The sequence below is a fragment of the Plectropomus leopardus genome, chromosome 12 (assembly GCF_026936395.1).
Source record: "Plectropomus leopardus strain MGB_pleo_1.0 chromosome 12, ASM2693639v1, whole genome shotgun sequence".
Lineage (NCBI taxonomy): Eukaryota > Metazoa > Chordata > Actinopteri > Perciformes > Serranidae > Plectropomus > Plectropomus leopardus.
In genome coordinates this window covers 32,314,740-32,339,271 of record NC_142187.1, presented here as the reverse complement: position 1 = coordinate 32,339,271, position 24,532 = coordinate 32,314,740, and the positions used below count along the sequence as shown (strand labels likewise).

The 24,532-nt window shown below is 38.5% G+C and overlaps 1 protein-coding gene across 1 annotated transcript; it reads right to left on the bottom strand.

Moving 5' to 3' along the window:
• Positions 1-812: 812 nt before the first annotated feature.
• Positions 813-24,532, bottom strand: LOC121951222 (transferrin receptor protein 1-like). The gene is made up of 18 exons (XM_042497473.2): positions 24,375-24,532; positions 14,602-14,646; positions 12,987-13,224; positions 11,731-11,914; positions 11,416-11,641; positions 11,202-11,324; positions 10,950-11,048; positions 10,067-10,206; positions 9,809-9,960; positions 9,463-9,582; positions 9,177-9,262; positions 8,669-8,732; positions 7,528-7,595; positions 7,365-7,426; positions 7,050-7,143; positions 5,954-6,175; positions 5,440-5,598; positions 813-4,345 (listed from the first exon to the last, which is right to left on the bottom strand). The coding sequence occupies exons 2-18, from the start codon at positions 14,632-14,634 to the stop codon at positions 4,103-4,105; spliced, it is 2,313 nt and encodes a 770-aa protein (XP_042353407.2). The 5' UTR covers positions 14,635-14,646; positions 24,375-24,532; the 3' UTR covers positions 813-4,102.

Sequence of the window (24,532 nt, the reverse complement as noted above, 5' to 3'; positions counted from 1 at the left end):
TCACACTTGTGTTAAGTTTCATATTGGACCATGACGTGCTTCCAAAGCTTTTTTTGTGCACAAACATTTTTATTGTGAATTAAGACAAGCACAGAGAAACTTTTCCCCTCTCTGTAGCTGAATACTGCGACTACTTGAATATTACTACTTTGTAGTTTAAAAGCCTCTAAATTTAAATTCTGCTCATCCATCATCCTGCAGAGTGAAGTCCAAACATCGGGGTAAAAAAACGATCATTGCTGAGTGGATTTTATGCAGCAGTGGGGCCACAATGGAGAGAAAGCAATGGAGTTCAGAATTGCCTTTATTACTATTTTTATTATTATTGTGTATTTTTCCTCTTACCTGTAGTGCCATTAATCAGTCAAGACAGTTTTGGTGTGAGTTTCTGAGTGTTGGAGATATCAGCCATATTATTATTATTATTATTATTATGTCATTTTATTGTTATTAGTTTTATTGTATTTAATTTTTTTTTATTTTTTTGTTTTTATTTCTATATATTTTGTGTGTCCTTATCTTCTATTTTGTTTTTTGGGGTCTTTGAGCAGCACAAGCCAAGAACCATCTAGTTCCATCATATTGTCCCTTTAAGGAGATACCCGTATCTAGAGTCTTATGACAAAGCAATGCATACTGATTTTTTCTTTTTTTACAAAAAATAAAATAAAATAATTCCCATACATATTTCATGATCAGTCTGTTATTTTGTAATTATTAAGTGTCACCGTCCCCCGAGCTTAACATCACAGGAGTGTCACTGTAGACAGGTACGAAAAACCGAGTCCAATAATCAAACCAGCACTAAACAGTTGTGATGTGATTGTTTATTGCAGCGACAAAAATGTGAAGCTAGGCAAATCTGAGCACAGAAAAAAGCATTGTTATTTTAACAATTTCCAAACACATTCTTTATCCACGTCAAGAATTTTTTGAAATCCCACCTAAGACAAATGTTACACACCAATTCTTATGTTTGCATCTACAAATGTAACTTCCAGAATATGCCGCATTATTGATCAGTAGATCAGTTTAATCACTCAAAGCACGAACGTATGAATGATTCACATCATTTTAAAACCCTTGCAGATTCAGGGTTTTTCAACGAGAATGTTGCTTTTCAGAAAATAAAATAAACAGAAAATAAGTGACCAAATTAGCAGATTAGCTAAAGGAGGAACACGTTAACTACTGTAACATTCACTGTGTAAAGTTTAAATCCCATTAACATTGATTTCATTACTCACATTTTTCATTCTTCTGGTAACTTTATCTAAACGGTGTTGTAGCATAACAGATCTTTTAACCAGTAACTCCCGATTCTAGCAGACAACGGAAAAAAAAGTCAAAACTAAACAAAACAAGCCGAGTACACATCCTTCAGCACCTCTGTAAGTCATGAAACAAAGAAAGGCACAAAGAAATCTCTTAACAACAATGAATGAACACATCAAAAATAGCAGGTAAGAGTGTACTTTCACAAATCTGCTGAGCTGTGCTCTTTTCTGGACCACAGCGCTGTAACCAGCAGTCCCACACACGTCTAACGTTTTCTGCTTTAAAGCAGAAACACCTTCATGAAGCCCAAAGAAGCACATTATCAGCGTTTGATTAAAATGAGCTCGAGAAAGAAAACCCAGAAATATGTAAAGACAGCTTCTTTACGACTGAGATGGATGGCCAATGTTTTCATAAGCGCTGATGTTCAAACTACACAAGCATGGAAACATCGTAGAGGGAATCTAAAGATGCGAACATGAAGCAATGTATATCGTATATTTACACATTATGGGAAACACTGTTCCCGATAATAAAAACATCCACTCCTACAGTGAAATATGGAGGGCACTGCCTCCGATACGGACACACACTGGTAGGCAAAAACTACCTTCTTCTTTTTCACATTATGGAAGACACTGCTCCCGATAATGTCGTCGGACGAGACGCGTACGTGCACCAAGGGACGGCGCTGACACCCAGAGGTGATCAGTGAATACCTCTGAAGGTGCGATATGTGAGCCGGCCTAAAAGACCAAACCAGTGTCAGTTTGTTAGAAACGACCTCGAGTTGTGCGGTGAGCGTTGGATGTTCAGTGCCGGCCGTCGGTCGACACGTACGCGTCTTTTAGCAGATGCTGCTTTTGTCATTTCGACAGTATAACTGTCATAATTATGGAAGGCACTGCTCCCGATAATTATACACTATTATTTGTTTTTTATAAAAGGCAATAAAAAAACTATTTATAGTGAACCCTGCCACTGATAAATAAATAACACAATAAATAGACGTACGGTTTCTGTTTCAGTGCCACATGTTTGGAGACGTTCTCCCTCTGTTTTTTTTAAAAGGCCAACAGAGATTTCATGTCAGGAGGCGGACGATTGAGGTAATTAAATTCAGATTTCTTTTTCTGTAATTGTTGCATGCAGTTAGAGTTTTCTTAAAGAAAGACTTCACCGCTAAATGATTGTTTGGTTTTCCATTTCTCACCCCGTGTTACATTCAATTTGTGTAAAAAGTCTGTTTTTCTCACATGCCTCCACAGTGAACAAAGAATCCAAAAATTGTGCAAATTCTTGATGAACTGAAGGAGTCCATCTTTAAAAAAAACAAAACTTTATCAAAACATTTGTTTACAAACTCTAAATCATCTTGTGCAGTATAATTTAAGTCTCATTTGTCCAGTCGTGAGCTCAGTACTTTCTACACGTGTATTTATTACAAAAACATTACAATTTCAAACACACCAGTACAGCCTCCTGTAGGGCCGAATAGTTATAGAAACTCGGAAAAGGTTTTTGGTTAAATGTCCTAAAAAAGGTCTGTGGTTAAACAAGCTCAAGAGACTTTCACATTTTGTTCTACAACATAAAATATGTTGTAGATCTTATTTTTTGCAATAATACGAATGGAAAAATCCCACAGGCTTTTTTAAGAGGGAACCAGGGTGACGCTAACTTTGTCCTAAAAAAAGCACTCTTGTAATATTTTAGTAAAAATGCATGTGTTTGGGAAGTACTGGGCGTACGACCGGATGACTGACACTTGAATTACACTGCAGGAGCTGTGTGAGAGTGTAAACAGATGTTTTGATATGGTTTTGCTGCTGTTAAAGGTGGACCCCTATGACTTCAGTTAAACAACAATTGTCTCAATTTTTGGATTCTTTTTTTACCGTGAAGGCTTGCAAGAAAAATTAAGTTTTCCTCACAAATTCAGCATAACACAGGTTGAGAAACTGATATGCAAAGGGTCATTTTGCAGGTGAAGTATCCCTTTAAGTGTAAAACGGTGCCAAGTAACAACAGCTGATTGTCCAAAATCTACTTCTAGTTGTGTTCTGTTTGACACTGCTGCGTTATTCTTAATTAATCTCTCCTTTTCAGCAACTTGTAAATCTCTAACATTGACTTGAGTTGCAGGTTTCAGCACAGTATGAAATTATAGCTACCAATAGAAAACCAGCTCAGTTTGAACACGAGGCTCCAGCAGCAGACGGAAAACCAGCAGTTTCGATTTGTAATAATTGTGGTAAACAGATGGAAGATCATTAGCTTGTAATAATATCATACTGGCCGTTTGTGTTTCGTGCATCTCTGAGCTGGAAAACACAGCTGTGATTATGACCTGATACTGTGCTGAAAAAAACCTTAATTTCACTACATTCAGCTCATTGGTAAGGTAACACCAATTAAAGTAGCACTGCCACATGACATGGCCATCTGAAGGTAGACCTTACTAGCACCAAAGTATTCAGATTGCGGTAATTATTATTAATTATTGGAAAATTTTTCTTTCCAAAGTGGGAGAAGAAAAGAAAATGACCCTCTAAAGTTTCTTTGTGTTAAGGCGTAAAGGCTTAAGTACATTTTTATCTGTAATGTTTGGCTTTATGGAGAAAGAGGAGCTTATCCCTCAAGTGTGACATTAACGAAGCAAAAGTGATGAATGATTTTTAGTAGCAGCTCTACTCTGATCATTTCCTGTCTTAAATTTAAAACGCTGTGCATCTGTGAGTTAATGATCACAGCGTACTTTCACCGTCGGTTGTAATAAGAGGGTCAAATCATGAACAAGGGACAAAGAGGGGGGGCTACTCTTTTAGATCTCATTATTCAAAGACCAGATGTCCCCTGCCAGTGAGTTGGCACAGCCCTGGATGGTCCAGGTCGCCAGGGCGAACTGGTTGCGGAACAGGTCGGCGTCCGAGTCGGGGTGGTCGATCCTGAGGGCCTCCAGGTGGGTGGACAGCGCCTTGAGAGTGTGAGGTCCGGAGCCCAGCAGGATGTGGCGGAAAGGACTGTCTCTGGGGGACACGTAGGGGGACAGGAAGTTCCTTTCCACCTACAGATACAGGAGGAGAATTTCTTGGATGAATTTAATTTTATTTGGAAAAAGTTTGTCTTTAACCCTTTAAAACTTGTTTGACATCAGTATTCTTGTGCTGTGTGTGTCCGAACGCCTTTCACAAGCTGTTTAACCGGAGCAACCGGGGGGGGCAATGACCAACTTGACAAAAAAAAGTTCCACAAATTTTAAGAAATTAGTAAAAGGTTACAAAAATCATTATAATTATATATTAAAATTTATGTTACAGAAAAAAACATTTTCTTGTGTGGTTTTGCGTTTCATTTTTCCTTTTTGTTTTTTGCTTATTTTCAGGTAATTTCATGTAACTTAACTAGTTTCTGCTATTTTTTGTCCATGTGTTTTTAAGTTGCTTTTTCCCTTCTCCCTGTCTTTTTGAAAGAAATCAAACCAATTAGCTCAGGTTTGAAAGGGTTGATTAAAATTTTAAATATTCACCAGTGCCCTTCTTTGGTACTGCGTAAAATAAAGGACGTGTTCATTTTTACAGCCAAGAAATACACTTTCAGTGTTTCCAATATTACGGCACTCGGCTTGTGGAGCTCAAAGCACCAAAAAATACATTTGAAAAACACAACAGAAATTTCTCTTTTACAGAAATCATGAGCCGCTTACTAAAGATAATCCACAGAACTTGTTGTGAGCAGTTTCATTTAGGAGCTTTTTTTTCCTTTCCACCCAACTACACCCGCAAACCGTATCACTGCACAGACGGTGTTGCTGCTGCTGGCAAAATAAGCAACCAAGCTCACAAATTTATTCCTACTTTGATGCAGATGTTGCTAATTTCTGATTGGTGAAAGGAAATAGGTGACATCACCTTTTTTTCGACTGCCCCGCCCAGATTAAACCAGTGAGAAAACACAGAAACATCTCATGTAAAAAACTATTTCAACTTTGCCTCTCTCAGATTAGTGAGTGTCCCACATGAACAAACTTTTTCTACCAGCAAAACAGTAAAGGACATAAAAGTGGGATTTTTTCACCAGATACTCTGAATTTACGGAGGTTTAGAGCTGAATGTGAATAAATAGCCACAGAATAAGTCATAGTCTAAATCTAGGTCTTACCGCCATGATGCGGTCATTAATGACACGGCACATCTCAATGTCGTCCAGGTCACTGTTCTGGATGTCTGACGCCAGGTTGCGAGAGGCTCGGCTGTAGGAGCCAGAGGCAGAGATCAACCACTGCATCGTCAGGGCCTTGGGCAACAGCTGGGGCTGCATCTGGAAGCACACAAAGGGTTTGTTTAGAGTTCTGAATTAACAAAACTAAACGGATGTGCAACTCGAGGGAATATTTGGGTTACAAACGGTCATTTTGTGGGTGAAGTATTCAGTTAAGGCAAAAAACTGCAACAAAATCAACTGAAAAATAACCAAAAACAGGCAAACTGGCTACTTTACAAAGCTTGAATTTCAATTAGGAGTCATATATAAAAAAATCACTGATGATTTATCTTCATACATACAGACGTGGCACGAACACGAACACTCGATGAGGGAACAACCCTAACTGTGGAGTCATATGCTGGAAAAGTTGGATCCAAGTCAGTAAAAAAAGGAACAACGGGACACTCACCCTCTGCACAGCCTTGACTTTGGAGTTGATGTGAACCATGTGAGTACGAATGACCTTGTCGTACTTAGTCAGGTCCATCCGCAGCAGATGATCGTGGACCAGCCTCAGTGCAATTTGTCCTGCGAACTTAGTCGAGATTTCGGCAAGCTGAGGAACCTGGTTGCCCGTGGCGCTGTTCAGTCTCTCCCGGGTGTCCAGGTTTGTGCCAGAGTACTGGTAGTCCTGAGAGGGAAAAGCAACACATGTTGAGAGTTTAAGTTGGAAAAAATAAACTAGGATGAAACAAACTTTAACGTAATGGCTCAAAAAACAAGGTTGTTCTGGGCTGTGTCTATCGGCTAAAATGTATTTATTTACAGGGTCATTTCAGCATTTTTCGAACTGGACCATTTTTCCCATTTTTGTTGAAAGTGGTGCAGTATAAACTGAGAGAGCTGCTGCTCGTAGCCGAAAAAAAGGCTGCAACGTAAACGCTCGGAGCATTTGTGCGCTAAAAGTGTTTTTGTCACTGATGGGCTCAGATTGTTATTGTGAGTGTGCAACAACAATTTTTCAACCAACACAGAGGTGGTGTTTTTTGGAACAGTGGAAGCCGAACCGAGAAACTTTAATGGGTTTCATTTAGTTTCTGTAGACTTCATAATAATTCAGAATTATTACATATATTTAGAATTATATCAAACAAAAAGATGTATACTTTTTTTCCAATTTCCAGGACTTCCTTTGGCTCATTTCATTCTGATTGTTTTTAGTTAATTTTTTGCTAATTTCTGGGCCAAGTGTCGTTAAGTTGCATACTGCCTTCTCTCCTTGTTTTTGCAAGAAATCAAACCGATTGGCTCAGGTTTCAAAGGGTTAAATGGAGCCTGGTGGGTTTCGATCTAGAGATTTCAGGGCTGTTTCTGGTTGAACAAAAAGGACGTAACACTTTAAAAAAAGGTCAGTCTCAGTAGGGCAGCCTGTTTTGTTTTTGTTCGATACTGGACCAGTTTAAAAAAAACTTAAGTCACTTGGACACAAAAACATGGAACAACAGAGTCCAGGGTGAAAAATACCAAAGTCACCCTTTAACCAACAGTTCGTAAGGATGACTTACTGAGCTCCCGGAGGTGAATCCAAACGACACTGAGGGAATGCCAGAAAAGGCAAGGAAAGGATACGCAGCATTGTCCACCTTCAGAGGCTCCAACCTGGAAAATAAACACGCAGAGCGACGCTTTAGCTGAGCTTCTCCCAGTTAAGCTCAATATTTGGAAAAAGAAGATTAGGCAGTGAACGTTTGCCAAACTGGAGAATGACAGCTATTCTACACATTCCAGCTGTGGACGTGATACTGGTGAGACCGCGCAGTGTCAGGGTGACGTATAAACACTGTGGAGGTGACTGGAAACATCAGACTGGTCACACTTACACGTTTGATTCCCAGTTTCCCTTTGCATATTGAGAAAACAGAGACCCACTCCGGAAGTGCACCTGAGGAGAAGACGGTTGTATATGAAGGTTTGATGATTTAAGTAATGACATCACTGCAGGCTTGTATCGAACGTGCTTCAGCCCTCCAGCTGCGGATTTACCTCGTTCAGAGCGCTCTCGATCAGGCCGTGCAGCAGAGGACTGGCTCCCACTTTAAATCCTTTCTGACCTGGAAAACAAAATTTATGATTCAGTCATTCTGAAAATTACATATGCAGTCATGTTCTACGTATAGACCGAATCACAGCGATGTCGCACTAATAACAAAAATCCTGTTTTTAAAAATATAATTAGCATTTTTTTAAGTAAAATAAATAAATATAAACCAATAACATACAAAAAATGGTTAGTAAAGGCAATATATACCGTCTAAATTAAATCGAGATAAAGACAAAAAAATAGAAAAAATAAACAAATGAATAAATAAATAAATATGCATAATAATAAACCATTCAGGAGAGTTCATAAACCATTCACAGTTCACAAATCCTTCAAAATTCAGAGTAATTTCATGTTACTGGATAACCTTATTTCATATACTTTTCCACGTTAAATATGAGTTAGCAGGTGAGACAAGTGGAGAAGAGAAAAATGTAAGTTATGTTATATTTTTAATCCTTTTCTTACATCTTTCTTCAAATATATGCATTTTATTTTTAATTCTTGTTGTAATCTTCTCCATTTTGTACATTTCATTCACAAGATCTTTCCATTTATGATTATTTAAGTTATCTGTTTATTCATGGATACCCTTATCATTAAAAAAAAACTCATTTTTTTCTGGTATTTTCCCTGGCAGTAAACACACTGGATTTTTGCTAGTGAAGATGCCAAAGATTTTAGTAATTTCTAATACTGAATTTTCCCACAGAACATTTTTAAAATTACATGACCAGAATTCATTACTGTGATTCACTTTCTCTTCACCAAATTCTCTCCAACAATTAGAGTTTGATACATTTTTATATTTACTTAGAATTTGTGGCATTTTTGAAATATTTCACTTAAAAAAAAAATGAGAATGCCCTTGAGTAACAAAAGTCATTTTTGGGTATGAAACTGGCCACTATTTTAAATTGCAGACGTGTAAATTCAGCAAACTTTTTTATTCGTTCGTTTCTAACGTGCTGTGTTGCTTTGCTAACATCTTTTGAACATCTTTGACCTAGAAGTTTCAGTGAATAAAAATTGTGATTCAGTCGCTGTCAGATATTTAATAGTCTAAAAACCTGAAGTACGTACCTTTCACAACTGCATCCAGGTTGATGTAGGCGAAGGCTTTCATGCTCAGAGAGGAAAGATAACCCTGGATACACACACAAAAACACAATGACACAATTTAGGAAAAAGTACCAACAAGAGTTAGAATTATTACAGCGTAAAAGCTCCTGATTGAGAAAAATGAGTTTTTATTACACTGCCACAGAAAACAACACAAGTTTCTTTTGCTAGTAAAATGAAAGGAAATCTTAAAATGCAAGCGTATAACATGTATAGTTTTTTTTCATTTTTTTGATGATACTGCATCCTTAATAAGTGAAGGCCACTTAAATGCAGCACAAAAAAGTGATGTGGCCCCAGGTTTCAAAGGGTTAATTTTATTTTTAACATTATTAAATGTAATGTTATCTTTTATGTTTAAAAAAGTTTAAAAAAAATAAATAAATAATGCTTGGATCTATCTCACTAAAATGAGAAAAAAAAACAGATGGAAAAACTTTCGGCATAAACTTCATGATGTAATTCTCACCTCCAGCCACTCGGTGGCGCCGACACTCCCATATTCACCTGCACTCCAGCTGGCAAACACGATGCTTCTCCTCGGTTTGAATCCGTCTGTCAAGGAGATAAAAAAGGCACATGAATAAAAAGAGCGGTGCCATCGCTAAAAAGGAAACTCTCGTTTTATTTTAGCATCTCTTCAGTGGCTCCTGTGGGATCCGATACAAAGTTTAGCTCCATCCATCAGTTTTAGTTAAGTCAAATCCAGCCGTGTTTCACATTAAAAGCTTAACATCAGCTGCCATGAGACTCACCGTTCTTCACCATGTCTGAGATGGAACGCGCCAGCTCAAGCAGGACGCTGGTACCGACTGTCGAAGTGGCAAAACCTGGACCCCATGCGTCCCTCTGGGCGCCGATAACCACATAACGATCTACGATAAAAAGACAAAGACACAATAATCACACATGCTGTCATGTTCTACGTATATACCGAATCACAGTGATGTTTGTGCTGATAACAAAAGTCACTTTTTTAAAAAATATCATTAGCATTTTTTAAGTAAAATAAACAAATATAAACCAATAACACACAAAAACGGTTATTTAATGGCTTGTGTTTATTTAACAGCACAGAGATGCTACGATCTGTGTACATACCTGCATCCACGAACCCTTTGATGACCCCAAAGACATTATTGATCTTTTTCTCTTTGAGGACGTTGTTGACCTCCACAGTGATGAGATCGTTCTCGCCTCCCAGTCTGTTGAGGCCCCCCCAGCTTTCCGGCTCATTCTGACCCCCCAGGGCTCTGTAGGATGCAGACAGTAAGCGTTAAGCGTTAAGTTAGCTGTAGAAGACAATCACAGCGGAAGAAGAATATTTTAGCTGACTGTTTCTGCGTATGAGAGTCTGACCTCAGGATTTTGGTAGCCATGCCGGCTGTGATGGTCTGAGCCAAGATTTTCGGCAGGCCTGAAGACTGGACAGGTGGAAACTGGGTGTGGTTGAAGGAGGGGAAGCCTGGAGTGTAGGGGTCCCCTGAACCCATGTGGACCTGTGGGAAACAGACCGAATATGCTTAAATGTAAAGAAAGACATTTTACCAGTTTGCCAACAGCTATGATTTAACAGTAATATTTTCAGTTATTTTGTGTTTGTGACTAATTTAAAACAGAAAATTACATGAAAAAACTCTACAGGCAATTTCAACATTGCCTTCTAAACTCTTACACCCAAACTACTCTCATAAGAAATCAAATGATCCTATTTAAGTATCAGGTTTAAGGATTGCTCCTGTACGGACTGGTAAATGAAAACTAAACAGGAAATCGCTCGTCAATAAACTACTCCATGGCACCGAGAGAAGCCTTTAAAATATTTTGATGTCTCTAAAATCATCAGTAGGGTCGCAACAGTATGAGATTTACACATACGATAAGAAAATATTGTGGCTTCACGGTATAACTGTATCACAAAATTAATATTATTATCAGTTAAGGTGGCTTAAATAAATGAAAACATGTATTTTATTACTATAACTGAAACTTAAAACCATTTGAAAAATTTTGATGTGTGTAAAAGTATTCCTTTTGGACGATAGCTAAAATAAAGATGAGACTCTGTCAAGTTGTTTTTTTTAAAAAAAATAAATACCGTATAAAAGTACATGTACACGGTATGATAATTATCAGTTTATATGGCGCAATATACCTTAAAACTATTATACTGCAACAATCCAAATCATCAGTAAACACAACAATCTAAATATTTACGTCTCTCTGAAGTGTCCACACTCACATGTCCAAAGAGCGGTGTTGCGGTGTCTCCGATAGCGTAATCATCCGGGTCGGGGTAGATCAAAACAGCAGCAGCACCCATTTTGGCAGCATTGGCAACCTGTAAGATAAAAATTAAGACAGGTTATGGAAATTATTATTGTCAAAAGAATTTGGACTAAATGACATACTTTAGTGGAGTGAAAGGGTGAAAAAGAAGAAAGTTTACAGAATTATAAAAAGTCATATTGTATTTTTGACTAAAACCGCCCACCTTCTCAGCAAAGCTGATGCGACCAGCTCTGACCAGCATGACTCTGCCGGTCTGGTTGATGCCTTTATCCCGCAGCACCCTCAAGTCGCTTTCCTGCCCGTAATATGTGTACAAGACAGCACCCTGGAACAAAAACAAATACATTTACTGTCTTTACATGTTTCTGTTCTTAATTTTCAAATATTATCTTCACTTCATTTAGCTCAAAGATTACCGTCACTGTTCCCGTGGCACTGTAGGACAGGAATCCCTCCAGATTCTTACTGGTCTCGTTCTTGAATTTAATTCTGTTAAATCCAGAAGCCGGGGCGTCCTGAACCTTGACATAATGCTCATCGGTCCAGGTTGACATGCCGTAGTCGTTAAACTTCTTCATCACCTTGTTCGCCAAAGTCTCGTCTCCAGGAGAGCCCGCCCGATGGTCGACACGGGACAACTCTCTAAGAGAGGAGGAAACAGTAAGTCAGATCTGAAACTGTTATACAAATAAAGACATTTTGCCTCGTTGCAGGGTGGGGTTCATATTTACTTGAAGACAGGTTCAAATTTGGCTGCGCTGAGTTTCTCAGTGAGGAGATTTTTGAGATCGTCCCAGTCCATCAGCGGGGCAGCACCTGTCTCGTGGGCAACAGGTTCATCGTAACGGGCAATGGAGGCTGCACAGGTGGGAGCAATGTCCTTCTTCCGATGAACCAGGTAGCCAATCAAATACCCTGTAAGTAACAATGGTCTCAAGTGAACAACCAGGGACAGAGAGGAACAACTGCACCGCCACAGAGAAGGCATACACATTCAAGGACAAAGTAAAGGCATCGAGTTACAGCTGAACCACACAGTCAGCATTTTGAAACGTTATACCGCTGACCAACTATGACATTACTGTGCATTATGTGCAACTGACACCACCTGAGAAACTTCCTCTGCACACATCCAGTCAGTTACATTTCACTGAATCAACTACACGATATAAAAGCTTCCCTCAGTCTCTCCGTGTTGTTCAGAAACAGACAACGTCGCGCTCGGCTCTGGTTTTCAGTTGAATTACCACCTCGCGTTTTATGCCTCCACGCACCCGTCAAGTTTACATCCATGTCTCTGAAAACATAAATGCTTTACAAACATCTTCCGCCCGTCAGCACAGAAGATCTAAATAATCAGCACAGTTTCAAGATTAAGTGTCAACAATTCAGTATCTGACCACATGTCCGCCCTTCTTTTCCTGACTTATGACGTAATGGCCAGAAAAGTGTTTTTGTAAACCACAGTTTGCACAGTAAAGTTGACCTTATTGATTAAAAAAATGTCACCAAAATGTAACTTGTTCATCATTGAGTCAAAGAGGATGTTTGAGCAAAATTGAAAGAATTTCTCTCTAGGCGATCTTGAGATATCACATTTACAAAAATGGAACGGACATTCAGACAGAAAACCGGAATACATAAAGCTACCGGCCTCAGATGTCGCCAGCGCAGAGGCCAAAAAAAAATTATATATATATATATATATATATATATATATATATATATATATATATATATATATATATATATATATTTCTATAATTATTTAGTTTTTATCCTCGTTGTGTTTTAACTAAAATGCAGCTCAAAACACAAAGCTATGTGTCACCAATATGGGTAAAGACAGGCAATGTTTCCTTGTCACAGCATCAACACAAACTATAATTAGTGGCCCTGAGATTGATCCTTGAGGAACACCAAGCCATTTTAGAGTGATGCAAAGTTAATACTAATCACAGCATCTTCATTAACGCCCTCCTCTTACCGATGATAAAGATGAGGAGGGTGGCAGCCGCCATGAAGCAGAGGTTCTTCGGTGTGCGTCCAAGCTTCTGAGCCACGTAGGGTTTGCGGTTAGAGTTGTGATTGAGGTGGTCTCCCACTCCATTTACCCCGACCTCCTCATCCATGTCGGACGACAGCTTCATCTCCACCTGGCTGTTATCGCCTTCCATGTTCTGGGTCAAGTTGAAACGTGTGTAGGAGTGGGGCTCCCCGTTAAACTGTAATGACAGAATTACGCAAATATGAGGAAAAATAAAGGTTTATGATTTAGCTAAGAACATATTTTTCTGAAACCTTTCTAAAATTTACAATAGGGCTGGCTGGATTATTGTAGTGAAGGAAACCTTTGTTAAAAATCTAAATACCTGTAATACATAATCTGCTTGTGCAAACTAGAGTTTTATTTGCATCTTTTAAAAGTGACATCAGCAGTAAAATACCAACAAAAATTTAAGAACAAGAGGAGCTCAGTTTCTGTTTCATTTCAGTTTTGTGATCGCCCACTCTTTCCAGCTCTATTTTTCTTTCTCTGTCAATGTTTTTGACAAAGTATGACATTTAACTCATCCTTTAGTCAGTGTTCACTAACGTGATCAGAACGCTGTCTAAGAACGGCGAATGAGCTATAGTTTCTGACAAATCACGGTTAGGCTTTCAGGCCTGAGCACATGGCTGACGATCCTCAAAAGCACAACCTCATCATGTGCAAATAACAACATAAAAAATAACGTCAATTAAAAATATGCATAGACAGAAATTGTCTAACAAGTGTATAACAAAATAAACTTACAGCAGTTGTTTTCTGAAAGCTTTAAAAGAAGGATGAAAGCTGACTGAAAATGAGCTCAGCAGATCTTCCACCTCGATGATCCGTCGAAAGCAAATGGAGAACCACTCCCTGCTTCCGTTAAATGTCTACTTTTTATTTGAATGTATATGTAATTTTAAAAATTAAATTAATCTAAATTAAAAGAAATAATACAAATGGCTTGTGCTTGTATGGGTACTTGTAAAATAAATAAAGAAAGAAAGAAATTCAATTAAAATCTTTATTTTTCCACTTGTGTTTAAGTCTGACAGGAAGTAGTTCAACACTGGCAGAAGGGCTGCTTGTTTCTCATTTTTCAGTCTTCACTTTTCTCTTACAGCTGTCAGAGCAATGGCTTTATTAACTTTGTTGTACACTTGTTTCACATTCTTTATTGATGCACGTTACTGAACATATTGCAGGTATATTTTTGAGTTGACTCTTGGCCAATGAAGTTGTGCTATTTTTTTGAGTCTTTAAAAAAGCTTAAACTAATGATTTAATAACATAATTTTAACATATAAATCAATTTAAAGCACCTAAATAATGTATTCAACATTAACTGTACTGAAAATATTTTCAAGTCACTCTGCCTAATAATCATTCAGCAGGGTGCTGATAAAATGTAATGTAATAATTATTTATCCCCAAGATGAAAAACAAAACAAAACATCCAATTATGCAGAAAATGCAGGTATAATAACATTCATTTCATACGTGGTAATAAGAGGAGGATAATTCCTTGAGCCAGAGTTTGTTATTTTAGGATCTAGGTTGTAATACTCACAATTTTGGATATCGTCGACCTTGCCTGGTCCATTGCTGCTTCAATCTAAAAAGGAAAACAAAGAAAGTCTATTTGTGAAGCGTCAAGCTGAAAGATACATTTCTGTTGTCGTCTTTCTCACGGTTTGATGTTTTAAAAAGTGACTCAGTTATCCCCTGCAGACTTGATGGCTATAAATACTTTTTAGCAGCCACTTTTCAAGTCTACAAAAGAGAAGTCTTTTTGACCCATTTCCTTGATTTTGGGTGGAAAAGTTTGTTCTTATGGTTTTATTTCTGTACAGTGTGTCACTGTTTCACTTCTAGGAAATAATGGGGTGTCCAAAGAATACGTCCCACCTCTTGTCCAAACATCCATGGGGTTTCCTTTGCTGCTAACTTGAAAGGCAGCACTGTTCCTGGGCACAAAAGACCAGTGTCCAGCACAGGTCAACACAGACTCCATGCCTCCATGTGAACTCCATCGCCAGAAGAATACAATAACACAATAACTCGCTTCCCACTAGCTCCAATTCAGAAAAAAGGGCCAAACAAAGCAAGGTTTCAAATTTAGCAGAGGAACAAGACGTGAAATGCAAGTCTTTTGTATATTTTTTTTAAATATTGTAATGCATTATGAGTGGAACAGGAGCTTTGCATGTGATCGCCCTCAGCAGAGAGGCTTATTGTGTAAGATGTCTCAGCTATGGAAGGTCAGATGGGTCGAGTGCTGAAACAGGGTTTCTGAAATGGGGGTATGTTAAGGGTGTACATGAGATTGTTTTTAAATATTAATTTAAAGAATATTAGTCAAGCATAACAAAATACTTGCTATAATATATTAAATAAAAAATTTAAATGTAAATTTGATAAACCTCTTTTTATATTCATTATTCCTACTTTCAATGCAAAGATTAATTGGTGTAAACTGCCACAATGGGAGCAAACATAAAACCCTTTAGCAGGGAGAAATAAAAAAATAAAAAATGCAAACGTCATGAAGAGCCTGTCAAAATAAATGCAGGTGTGCGTGGGGGTGTTTGATGCTACGGTACAGCAAGAAGAGTGGAGGAGAAATAGCAGTGTGCACAGGTCCAGGTGGAAACATTTTATGCAGTTTCTTTCAGAAACATTGTGGGGGGAAAGGCAATGAGCAGCTGGTAAGAAATCAGTTGATTTACCAATTTATTAATTTCTTGCCAATTTTTGTGTAATTTTTTTCTTTCCATGTTTTTTAAAGAAATCAAGCCAATTTGCTCTGGTTTCAAATGTTGATGATGATATTATTTTATTTATTATTTATTATTACTGCACATTACGGTAAGAGAGAAACAGTTTCAAAGTATAGAATTTCTGACCACTCAGTGAGATTTCTATTGATTCACTGATATTTGACACTTCACAGTCACTCCGTGCTCTTCTGCAGCTGCATTTCTTTTGACAAACAATGGTGATAATCCAACTGACTACACAGCCTGATCCACAACATCAGCCAATACATACGGTAACCAAAATTATTCAAATCCAAATCATGCAATTATTCAAACCTTAAAAGTTGACATAGGTAAGTAATGCAAGTAAGATTGACAGAATTTACCTGGCATTCAGCAGAAGATGGTGTATGTAAGTGCAATGATCAACCAGTCTAAAAACGATTTTATCGTGCCTATAAACACACCCTTTTACGTTGATAAAATTCACACGAATACTGTACAAGTAGCAACACATTATTCAGAATCAGAAATATTTAATTGATCCCTGGGGGTAAACTGTGGCTTGTTATGATTCAATGCTCATTGTCAAAGGTGTGAGAAAAGGAAAGTGTCAACACGCTCAGGCTCGTCACAAAAGCTGAACTTTCTTTACTCCAAACATACCTGTTTGGTGACAAGTCTGCAAAAACAACAATGAAACTTTCTATGGACATTTTGCGCTCTTTCAGGAAGTTATCAAATGAACACATACTACACAACAATAACGGCAGTTTCATTTCCTCATTCACCGTAAAAGCACAATGGTTAGACAATGGTGGGTGTTTTTCCTTTCAATATGACTCGTACTGAAGGGATTTTTTAACAACAGAAGCAGCACAAAGTTACGCCACGTTTCTACAACAAAACATACCAGACAACAATGTAGATGTTCAAAACTTAGATGGGGTCGGAGGAAAGCTGTCTGCCCGTTAAAAAGGCATCATTTTAGACAACAAAAGGGCATACAGGCGGGTTAGAGTTGTCTCTTTTGTCTTCATCTCTTAGCTTCAGGGGGCTTTACACCTGCTTTGAAATGCTTTCTTATATACATCAGAGAGGGGACACCAATGACTGCTGCATAACAACATTATTTTTTTATATCCAAACTCTTGCCTGCGGCAACTAACTATTATTAAAATGAGTACAAACCAATGAAACCTACACATTCAGTGCATATGCAAAATACTTTTGTAAGTGGCGTGATATATGAGGGCCCTGACACACCAAGCTGACAGTCAACTGTCTGTCAGTGTCGGGCTGTTGCCAAGCGTCTGTTGCACTACTTTTTGCGCCACACCGCTGGCACTAGAAGGTCCTTGTCAACTGTTTTTCAGCAGATTCAGCATGTTGAATTGATGTTGCACGCCACAGGGTCCATCGGTTAGGGATGCATGCTAATATCGGCACGTTGCTGCTATTGGCAGATATTGGTTTTAAATTTGAATATCGAATCAGAATGAGGCACAGGCGACATCAGGTGACGCAACAGTTGATATTCGTTGCCACTAATTCTTTGACATCAGTTGTGTCTGGGCTTTGACGTTAAAAACCCTCCAAAAAAAGGCATTTCAATGAAGAGCTCGCAGTATTTCACATATTTCCACCTTAAACCAACCAACCAAACTCTTCAGCCCCAAGCAAAGTAACTCCTACCCAACTCTGATCTCAGTAACAGTATGCATACATGATGTTTAGACTAAAAGAGCGCTCATGTCCTCTCGTATGCTGTCTGACCTTCAGAAGAACAAAACAGACCAAAATGTCTCACACAACCTTGGTCTTATCAATCTCTGAAGTAGGTTAATCAACAGCTCTTAACAATCAACTCACATGAGAGAATAATATGGAGACAGGGGTTAAACCATTTCAACACTTACTAACCTTTGGACTGAATGAAACACTGTTTTGTTGACAGTAGGCTCAAGCAAAACCACATATTCCAAACATGTTGGAGCATGGCTTACAACTTTATCCATGCACCATCTTTTATTCCGACCAGAAAGGAGAGCTAAAACCGAAAATGACAGACAAAAAGACGCTGGGCTTGCCTGCACTGATAATGATGTGTGCTGAGCAGCCAAACTGCAAAGAAAGAAACTCCTAATGATCCCTTCAGTCCAATTTACAAGCTCCACTGTCCAGACTGGACATTGCGTGAGGAGAGCTGGCATGGGCAAATGCCAAGGGGACACAAACGGCCAGGCAAGGCTGCCCTAATTTGCAGCACCAAAGCATGGCCTTGCTCAGCTCCAACAGCATGCCTCCATGATGGCATAGATAAAAAGCCTAACCTTGCACTCTAAAGTGCATTTCACTCGAGCAAACGAGGGTGCAGTCATGTTGGAAACAAGCCATACAGTAACTCAGGAAACACTTTGGCTATGAGAGGCATTATGAAGTTCAGCTAACTTTAGAACCGCTTGGCCTCAGACAACCCCAGGACTCGACTTCTACAACCTTGAGGACTGACACAACCAAATGCATTATAGACTTAAAGGTTACAAACTGAATAGAACGAGTGACCTCTTAAAAGACACTTGAGCAACGTGGACTTATAAAAAGGTATCAGACCGTGCTTAGCTGCTTTGTAACGCTAATTGCTCTCTAAGGTGGGCAGAGCCATGTCTATAATCTTACATACCAAACATACCGGGCTTTAATACTTTAATCAGATTAGCTACCCTTTCAGTTGAAAGACCTATGGATAGTTGGAACATAAAACAGAACTCAAATAAGTAATTAATAGCTACAAATGGCAAACACAAACAATTTTAACACTGCTCTAACAACTACAACATGATAGCATGAGCTTCATGTCCTTCACGGGGCCATTCTGCTTGTTGCTGCCTCTGAACCACAACTACGAGGCACAACTTGTATCTCCATTGAATAATTTTTAGCCAAGTGTGTGCAGAAGAGAGATAGTAAGAGTAAACTTGAGTCACGCCCTTCTTGCATGCATAAACCAGTTAGACAGTCGTGCTAAATGAGGGAAGATAGCACGGTCCCCTAAGCTTGAACAAAATGTGATGTTGAACAAAGTTCATCTGCACTGTTGAGTGCTTGTAGTCAAGGCCAAAAAATTCAGAGATATGGAACAGGCTGCCATTTTCACCTCTTATAAAGGACTTGTTTTCCTCAAAATAATGCAGAATAAATCAAAGAAAACATCACAGAAACATGCGAGACACTGAAAATAGTTTCCAATTAAGAAATCAAACCTAAACATTTGTTTTCAACTTGAAGGACTGCACAGACTTGCAGACGGCTAATAAATTACTCGCCAGCTAGGGCTGCAATGGTTTGAGACTGTCACGATGACTACATCAGAAAATATTACGGTATCACAACATACATTATTACACAATTACTATTAGTAACAATAACCCTTAAAAGAATGAAAACAAACGTTAGTTTTCTTTTGATTGAACGAACAATTTAGTATGATTGAAATTTAAACATTTTTTATGCAAGTATATGTAAAAAGTCTCCCTTTTGAAAATAAAATGAAGGTGAGATTCTCTGGTTGTTTTGTTTTTTTTTAGGGAAAAAGGTAACGACTGCACACTTACTCCATGCCACACAGGTTTATTAAAGACAACATTTTGATCCTGCTTGGATCTTCGTCAGATCAAACGTTTGAAAAGATGAAACCACACCTATATTTATACATAATGCACACCAACAAGCTCGATGGTTGCAGGTGTGGTTAATCATCTGAACCACACCATAAATAAGCAAATGTATACAGTATGATGTGAAACCAGTGTGTTACTGCAACCCTATCGGCAACTAATTTGATAATTGATTAACAAGTTTGAGTCATTTTTTAGGAGAAAGAACAGTCACAAAATTCACTGATTCTACCTCCTTAAATGTCAATATTATGTTTTTTTAACCTCCTTCCATTGAGAGGAGATGCACTGAATTTCACTTGTACATTTCTGTAATGACAATATTCTATTTTATTCTAAACTGATTATTCTCTGTGTTTGAAATGTAAATTCCTCTCTGGTTTTAAAAAGGTCGAACATGTTGCAAAAGTAGCTTCCTCATGGCATTCTTAGTAACTCAACAAATCCCTTTGAAAAAGCATTGCTTCATAAATAGGTTATTGACGCTGTGGCAAGAGGACTATTGTTCTAATATTACAACACAACTATTGTGAAGTCAGTTGAGGGTCGTCGAGAGGAGGCGAAGAAGTCGGAGATGAGAACTGCATCAATCACACTCATTCACTGCATTAACTAGCAGACAGTCCAATGCTGACATGATCATTACATTCAAAAACAACTAGAGTTATACCTTACATTGCATAATTATTACTGCTAGTCAGTGCAACCATACATTTGCTACACTGCTGAAAACATATCATTATAGCATTAAAAGCCAAGCCAATTTGTCTGCAGGGCTCTGCCATCAGCAAAAGGTCAGGCTCTTAATGCACCGAATTTATGGGTACCGTCAGGTGGTGCTGCATTAGATAAAACTGCCTACTACTTGTGGAAGCACTTAAACTCATGCAAGAACATTCTGTCGTCACATTTCATAAAATGGTATGACCTGATTTTATCAGATGCCCTCGTGACCGAAAGCATCACTCTAAGAAAAGCCTTGTAGTCTTCCTGTTACGGTAAAAGCTTCGAGACGTTCCCGGAACCACATATCCAAATGCCATGCAATTTAGAGAAAACCCTGCCTAACCAGTCGTTAAGCCTTGACTCGAAACATGCACAAAGCTTCAGGAAATACTGGAATTGTTGTGGAGAAGCACTTGTCTTAATTGTTTATATCAAAGATATTTTGAGCATTGTGTGTTTGAGAAATTGTAGGTGTAACGAAAAAGCAATCACGACTACATGGTAATGTATATATCTGTATGTAGCGGTGCAGAAATAAGTCCTTAACCCTGGAACTGAGATAGCAACGTGAGTGTGTTTTTTGAATGGGTTTTTGGTTAGATGCCTGAGGTAAGGCCTGTGGTTAACACAAGCTCAAGAGACTTTTACATTTTGTTCTACAACATAGGGTCTTAAAAAAGACGGTTGCTGGCGAGTGGCTAAAAGGGACTACAGAACGCCATCACACCAAAAACAGCTTTATGGCTTCGATTTGGTGGCCACACATAAGGCATGCACCTGTGGTGTACATTTTTTATAGCCTGACGTTAGCTTTTTACTTGTGGCATTTGTATTAACGCTTCAAAAATGATTTTGATTTAAGTGGTGATCATTTGTAAAGATTATTTTGCTGAACAAAACATTTAAGGTATCATAAACTTGTCTGCCACACAGTTTATTTTCTGCAGTAATACAAAATCCAATGGAAAAATTCCAAACGCTTTTTGACTAGGGAACCAGCGACGCTGCCTATAAATAAATATCATCCCTGCAGTTCTCTTAATGTAGAGACAGAAATAAAAAATAATTACTACTTTACTTCAATAAAATCATTATCACGGTGTACCAATACCTAACAGTCATCATAGACAATACAACGACCTGCAGCTGACAGACTGAGCTTTGATTAAACCTCACTGAACTTGCAAAAACACGTTAAGTCCATCGTACAACCAGCTCCTTTACGTTGAAGAATAGACGCTTGACAAATGGACGATTATACTGCTCAACACAAGTAAGTATAGCCTTGTAAAAACCAGCTTAAGCTATATTTATGGACTTTATTATTATTATTATTTTAAAGATTATCATTTTGCCATTTTTCCCTTTGTTACATAGGACAGAGTGATAGCGTGAACAGGGGAGAGAGAGGGGATGACATGCAGCAAATGACTGTGAGCTGGAATCGAACCCACGGCCACTGCAGCAAGAACACCACCTTCATATATGGGGACGCCTGCTTTATCCACTGAGCCACTGGCCACCCCAGGACTTTATTAATTTGATAATTCCCTTTAGCAAGGAATTAAATGTCAAATGTTTTTCTCATTACGCTCACCAATGATCAATGATCAAAGCAAAAACTTTTATTCAAGAATTCTTGAAGATTAAATTGCAAATTCATCACACATTCATCTCTTCTTGCAACGACTATTTCCACCCAACTTTGCAAAGTGAAAAACCAAGCTGAGACATACAGATGTAGGAAACTTAGTCGCGGGAGGAAAAACTGAGGTGTGGGAGACAAAAACGCTGGTGAGAAAAAGGGAACAAAGATAGGGGGCAGCAGGAGAGGCGAGAGGGGAGAGGGGAGAGGGGAGAGGGGTCAGGGGTGCGGAGGAGTCATTGTGCGGTGGGGGAATCATGTGAGAGTCACACTGGGGAAAAGTAGCTCATGGGAAAAAAAATGAGAGCGAGAAGTAGAACAGTGAGGCAGCTAAATCCCATTTATTAAGGGCTGCACCAGTAAAACAGCAGCACATTCTGAATTTAAGACAAGAGCTGCAACAAAGGACGCAGCTGTGTCCTCTGCAGAGGAGACAATGACGACTTGTCAGCTTTAAGTATTTTTGCTTTAATGCAGCTTCGGGTGGTCCTATTTCTATATGCAGGGGACCCACCAGGTGGCACTGCACTGAGCACATGTCTATCAGGAACACAACCTTGGAGGCTGAGGCTTATCAAGATTAGAAGCACTAGAAGACATGTTCAAATGACTAATACTACTGCAGATTAGGGCTGCATGCTGCAAAAATTGCCCAAATGATAATCAAGATTATTTTTTCATCAGTATTGAGATTCATATAAGCTATATTCCTGCTAAATTACACATATTTGTGTCAAACAAGACTTAAAAATGTTATTTTTAAACTAAATCCAGATAAACTAAATATAAATTCTATCCCAAAATAGAAGCTAATTAAAAATATATACCATCACAGAGTGCAACCCTATTGAAACAATATGTATAAGTGAAGTAAGTGTAACCATTAATAAATGTTTACCAATAAGATGATTGCAATATCATATTATCCCATTTTCAACTGCAAATTATGTTCCCAGCATGAAAACTTTGCAAACAATTAGCCAGAAGGCTAAAAGCAATAAAACAAAAGCGCTTTTAGTTGGGAAAACATATCAATTGTAGGTTGAGATCATTTTTTTCACTGAGGCATGTGCAAAAAGACAGTCAAGAGGAAAAGGAGACGTGCCTGTGCAAGTGATTCACCTACTGATTGCATTTTTTTCTCAATATCGTAGAAAAGTAAAATTTTCATAACATGTTATAACTTGAAACCAATGTATCACTACAACCCTACTGCCGATGGAGTCAGGGTTGGAAATAAACTTTTTTTTGTCTGCCTGCCTTTGTGGCTGGTGGATTCTAAAATCAACGGCCACTCAATAAATTACTAATGGGGATTTTTTTTGGCTGGTAAGTAGGGCTGGGAAATATAAAGACATGATATTGCATCAAGATATGAAACTGTGTATTGTCTTAGATATTGTCTTATCATGATGTGGAATAAAGGGTGTTTTTTCCTAATTTTCAAGGCTGCATTACAGTAAACTGAGGTACTTTTCTCAACTTATCAGACAGTTTTACTTGTTTTGATACTTGCCCTTTCCCACTTAGTCATTACATCTACATTACTATTTTTTCAAAGTACTACTTCTAGTATTAATTAGGTGTTTTTGAGGAGATTTATAAATATTGATATATATGTCATCTATGGAATATAATTTTTAACCCATATCACCCAGCCCTACTGGTGAGCTTCACAAATCTAGCAACCACTTGCATTTTTCCCAGCATTTGGATGCAATTTTAACTGCAAGCAGACCTTTTTTTCTTATTACATTAAGAAACCAGTTTTACTGTGTGGTGACCTGCTCTTTTCAAGACAAAGGAAGTCAATGGCTTGTCAAATTCATCTGCTGCTAGTCTGAACAGTGTGCAACCATGACTAACCCACACTGCACCGCCTCAGGGACAACTCATCCATAACCAAATATAGCCACCATATGTTAAAGCAACGTGTCTGAGGAGGATTTGGAGCATCAGATCACTTTTTTTTAGCTGCCCCTATACATGCACAATCAGTTTATTTAAAAAAAACTGTCTAGACTTGAGGATGAAGCTATTGTTATAAAGATAGCTTATCTGAGCAGCAGCCTGTCAAGGTCAGTTAACAGTGTCATGTTTGACACAGTTACCAGGAAGGGTCATCCAGGGAGGCTAGCTGTATTTAACATCAGGTCTCTCAGCTCTGCGGGACCTGCTAACGTGACTACTCGCTACTTTCATTATGGCGCCGGTGTTTCACTGGCAACGTGACAATAAAAACTGCAAAAACCAGATTCATGTCTACAGCAATGGACATGTTTTAAAACAAATGACAGGTGGCGTGACAGCGACATGCTAGGGCACGTTAGCATACAACTTACAGCTACTTAAATAGAGTAAATTAAATATGTATTTTTAATTCGTTAACAAGCCGTATTAAGAAAAAACATGCAGTAGAGCAGTTTTTAATCGCTGTTATGGACATTTTTTGTATCTTTAACTCCCCTTCGGCTCCAGTCTGAACTATTTTAGCTAAGCTAGCTGAGTTAGCCGTTGTTAAAGATAAAACGCTCACCTTAATTTCGGCTCAAACAGACTGACTTCTTCTCTCTCTGCCTCTTGACACGAGGTTTTCTCTGCCTGCTGCTTCCTCACTATCTGCTCTGCCTCAGCCGGTGTCCTTGAACCATGCTGCTTCCAGTTATACCTATCGGCGTACTACCGAGGCTCACA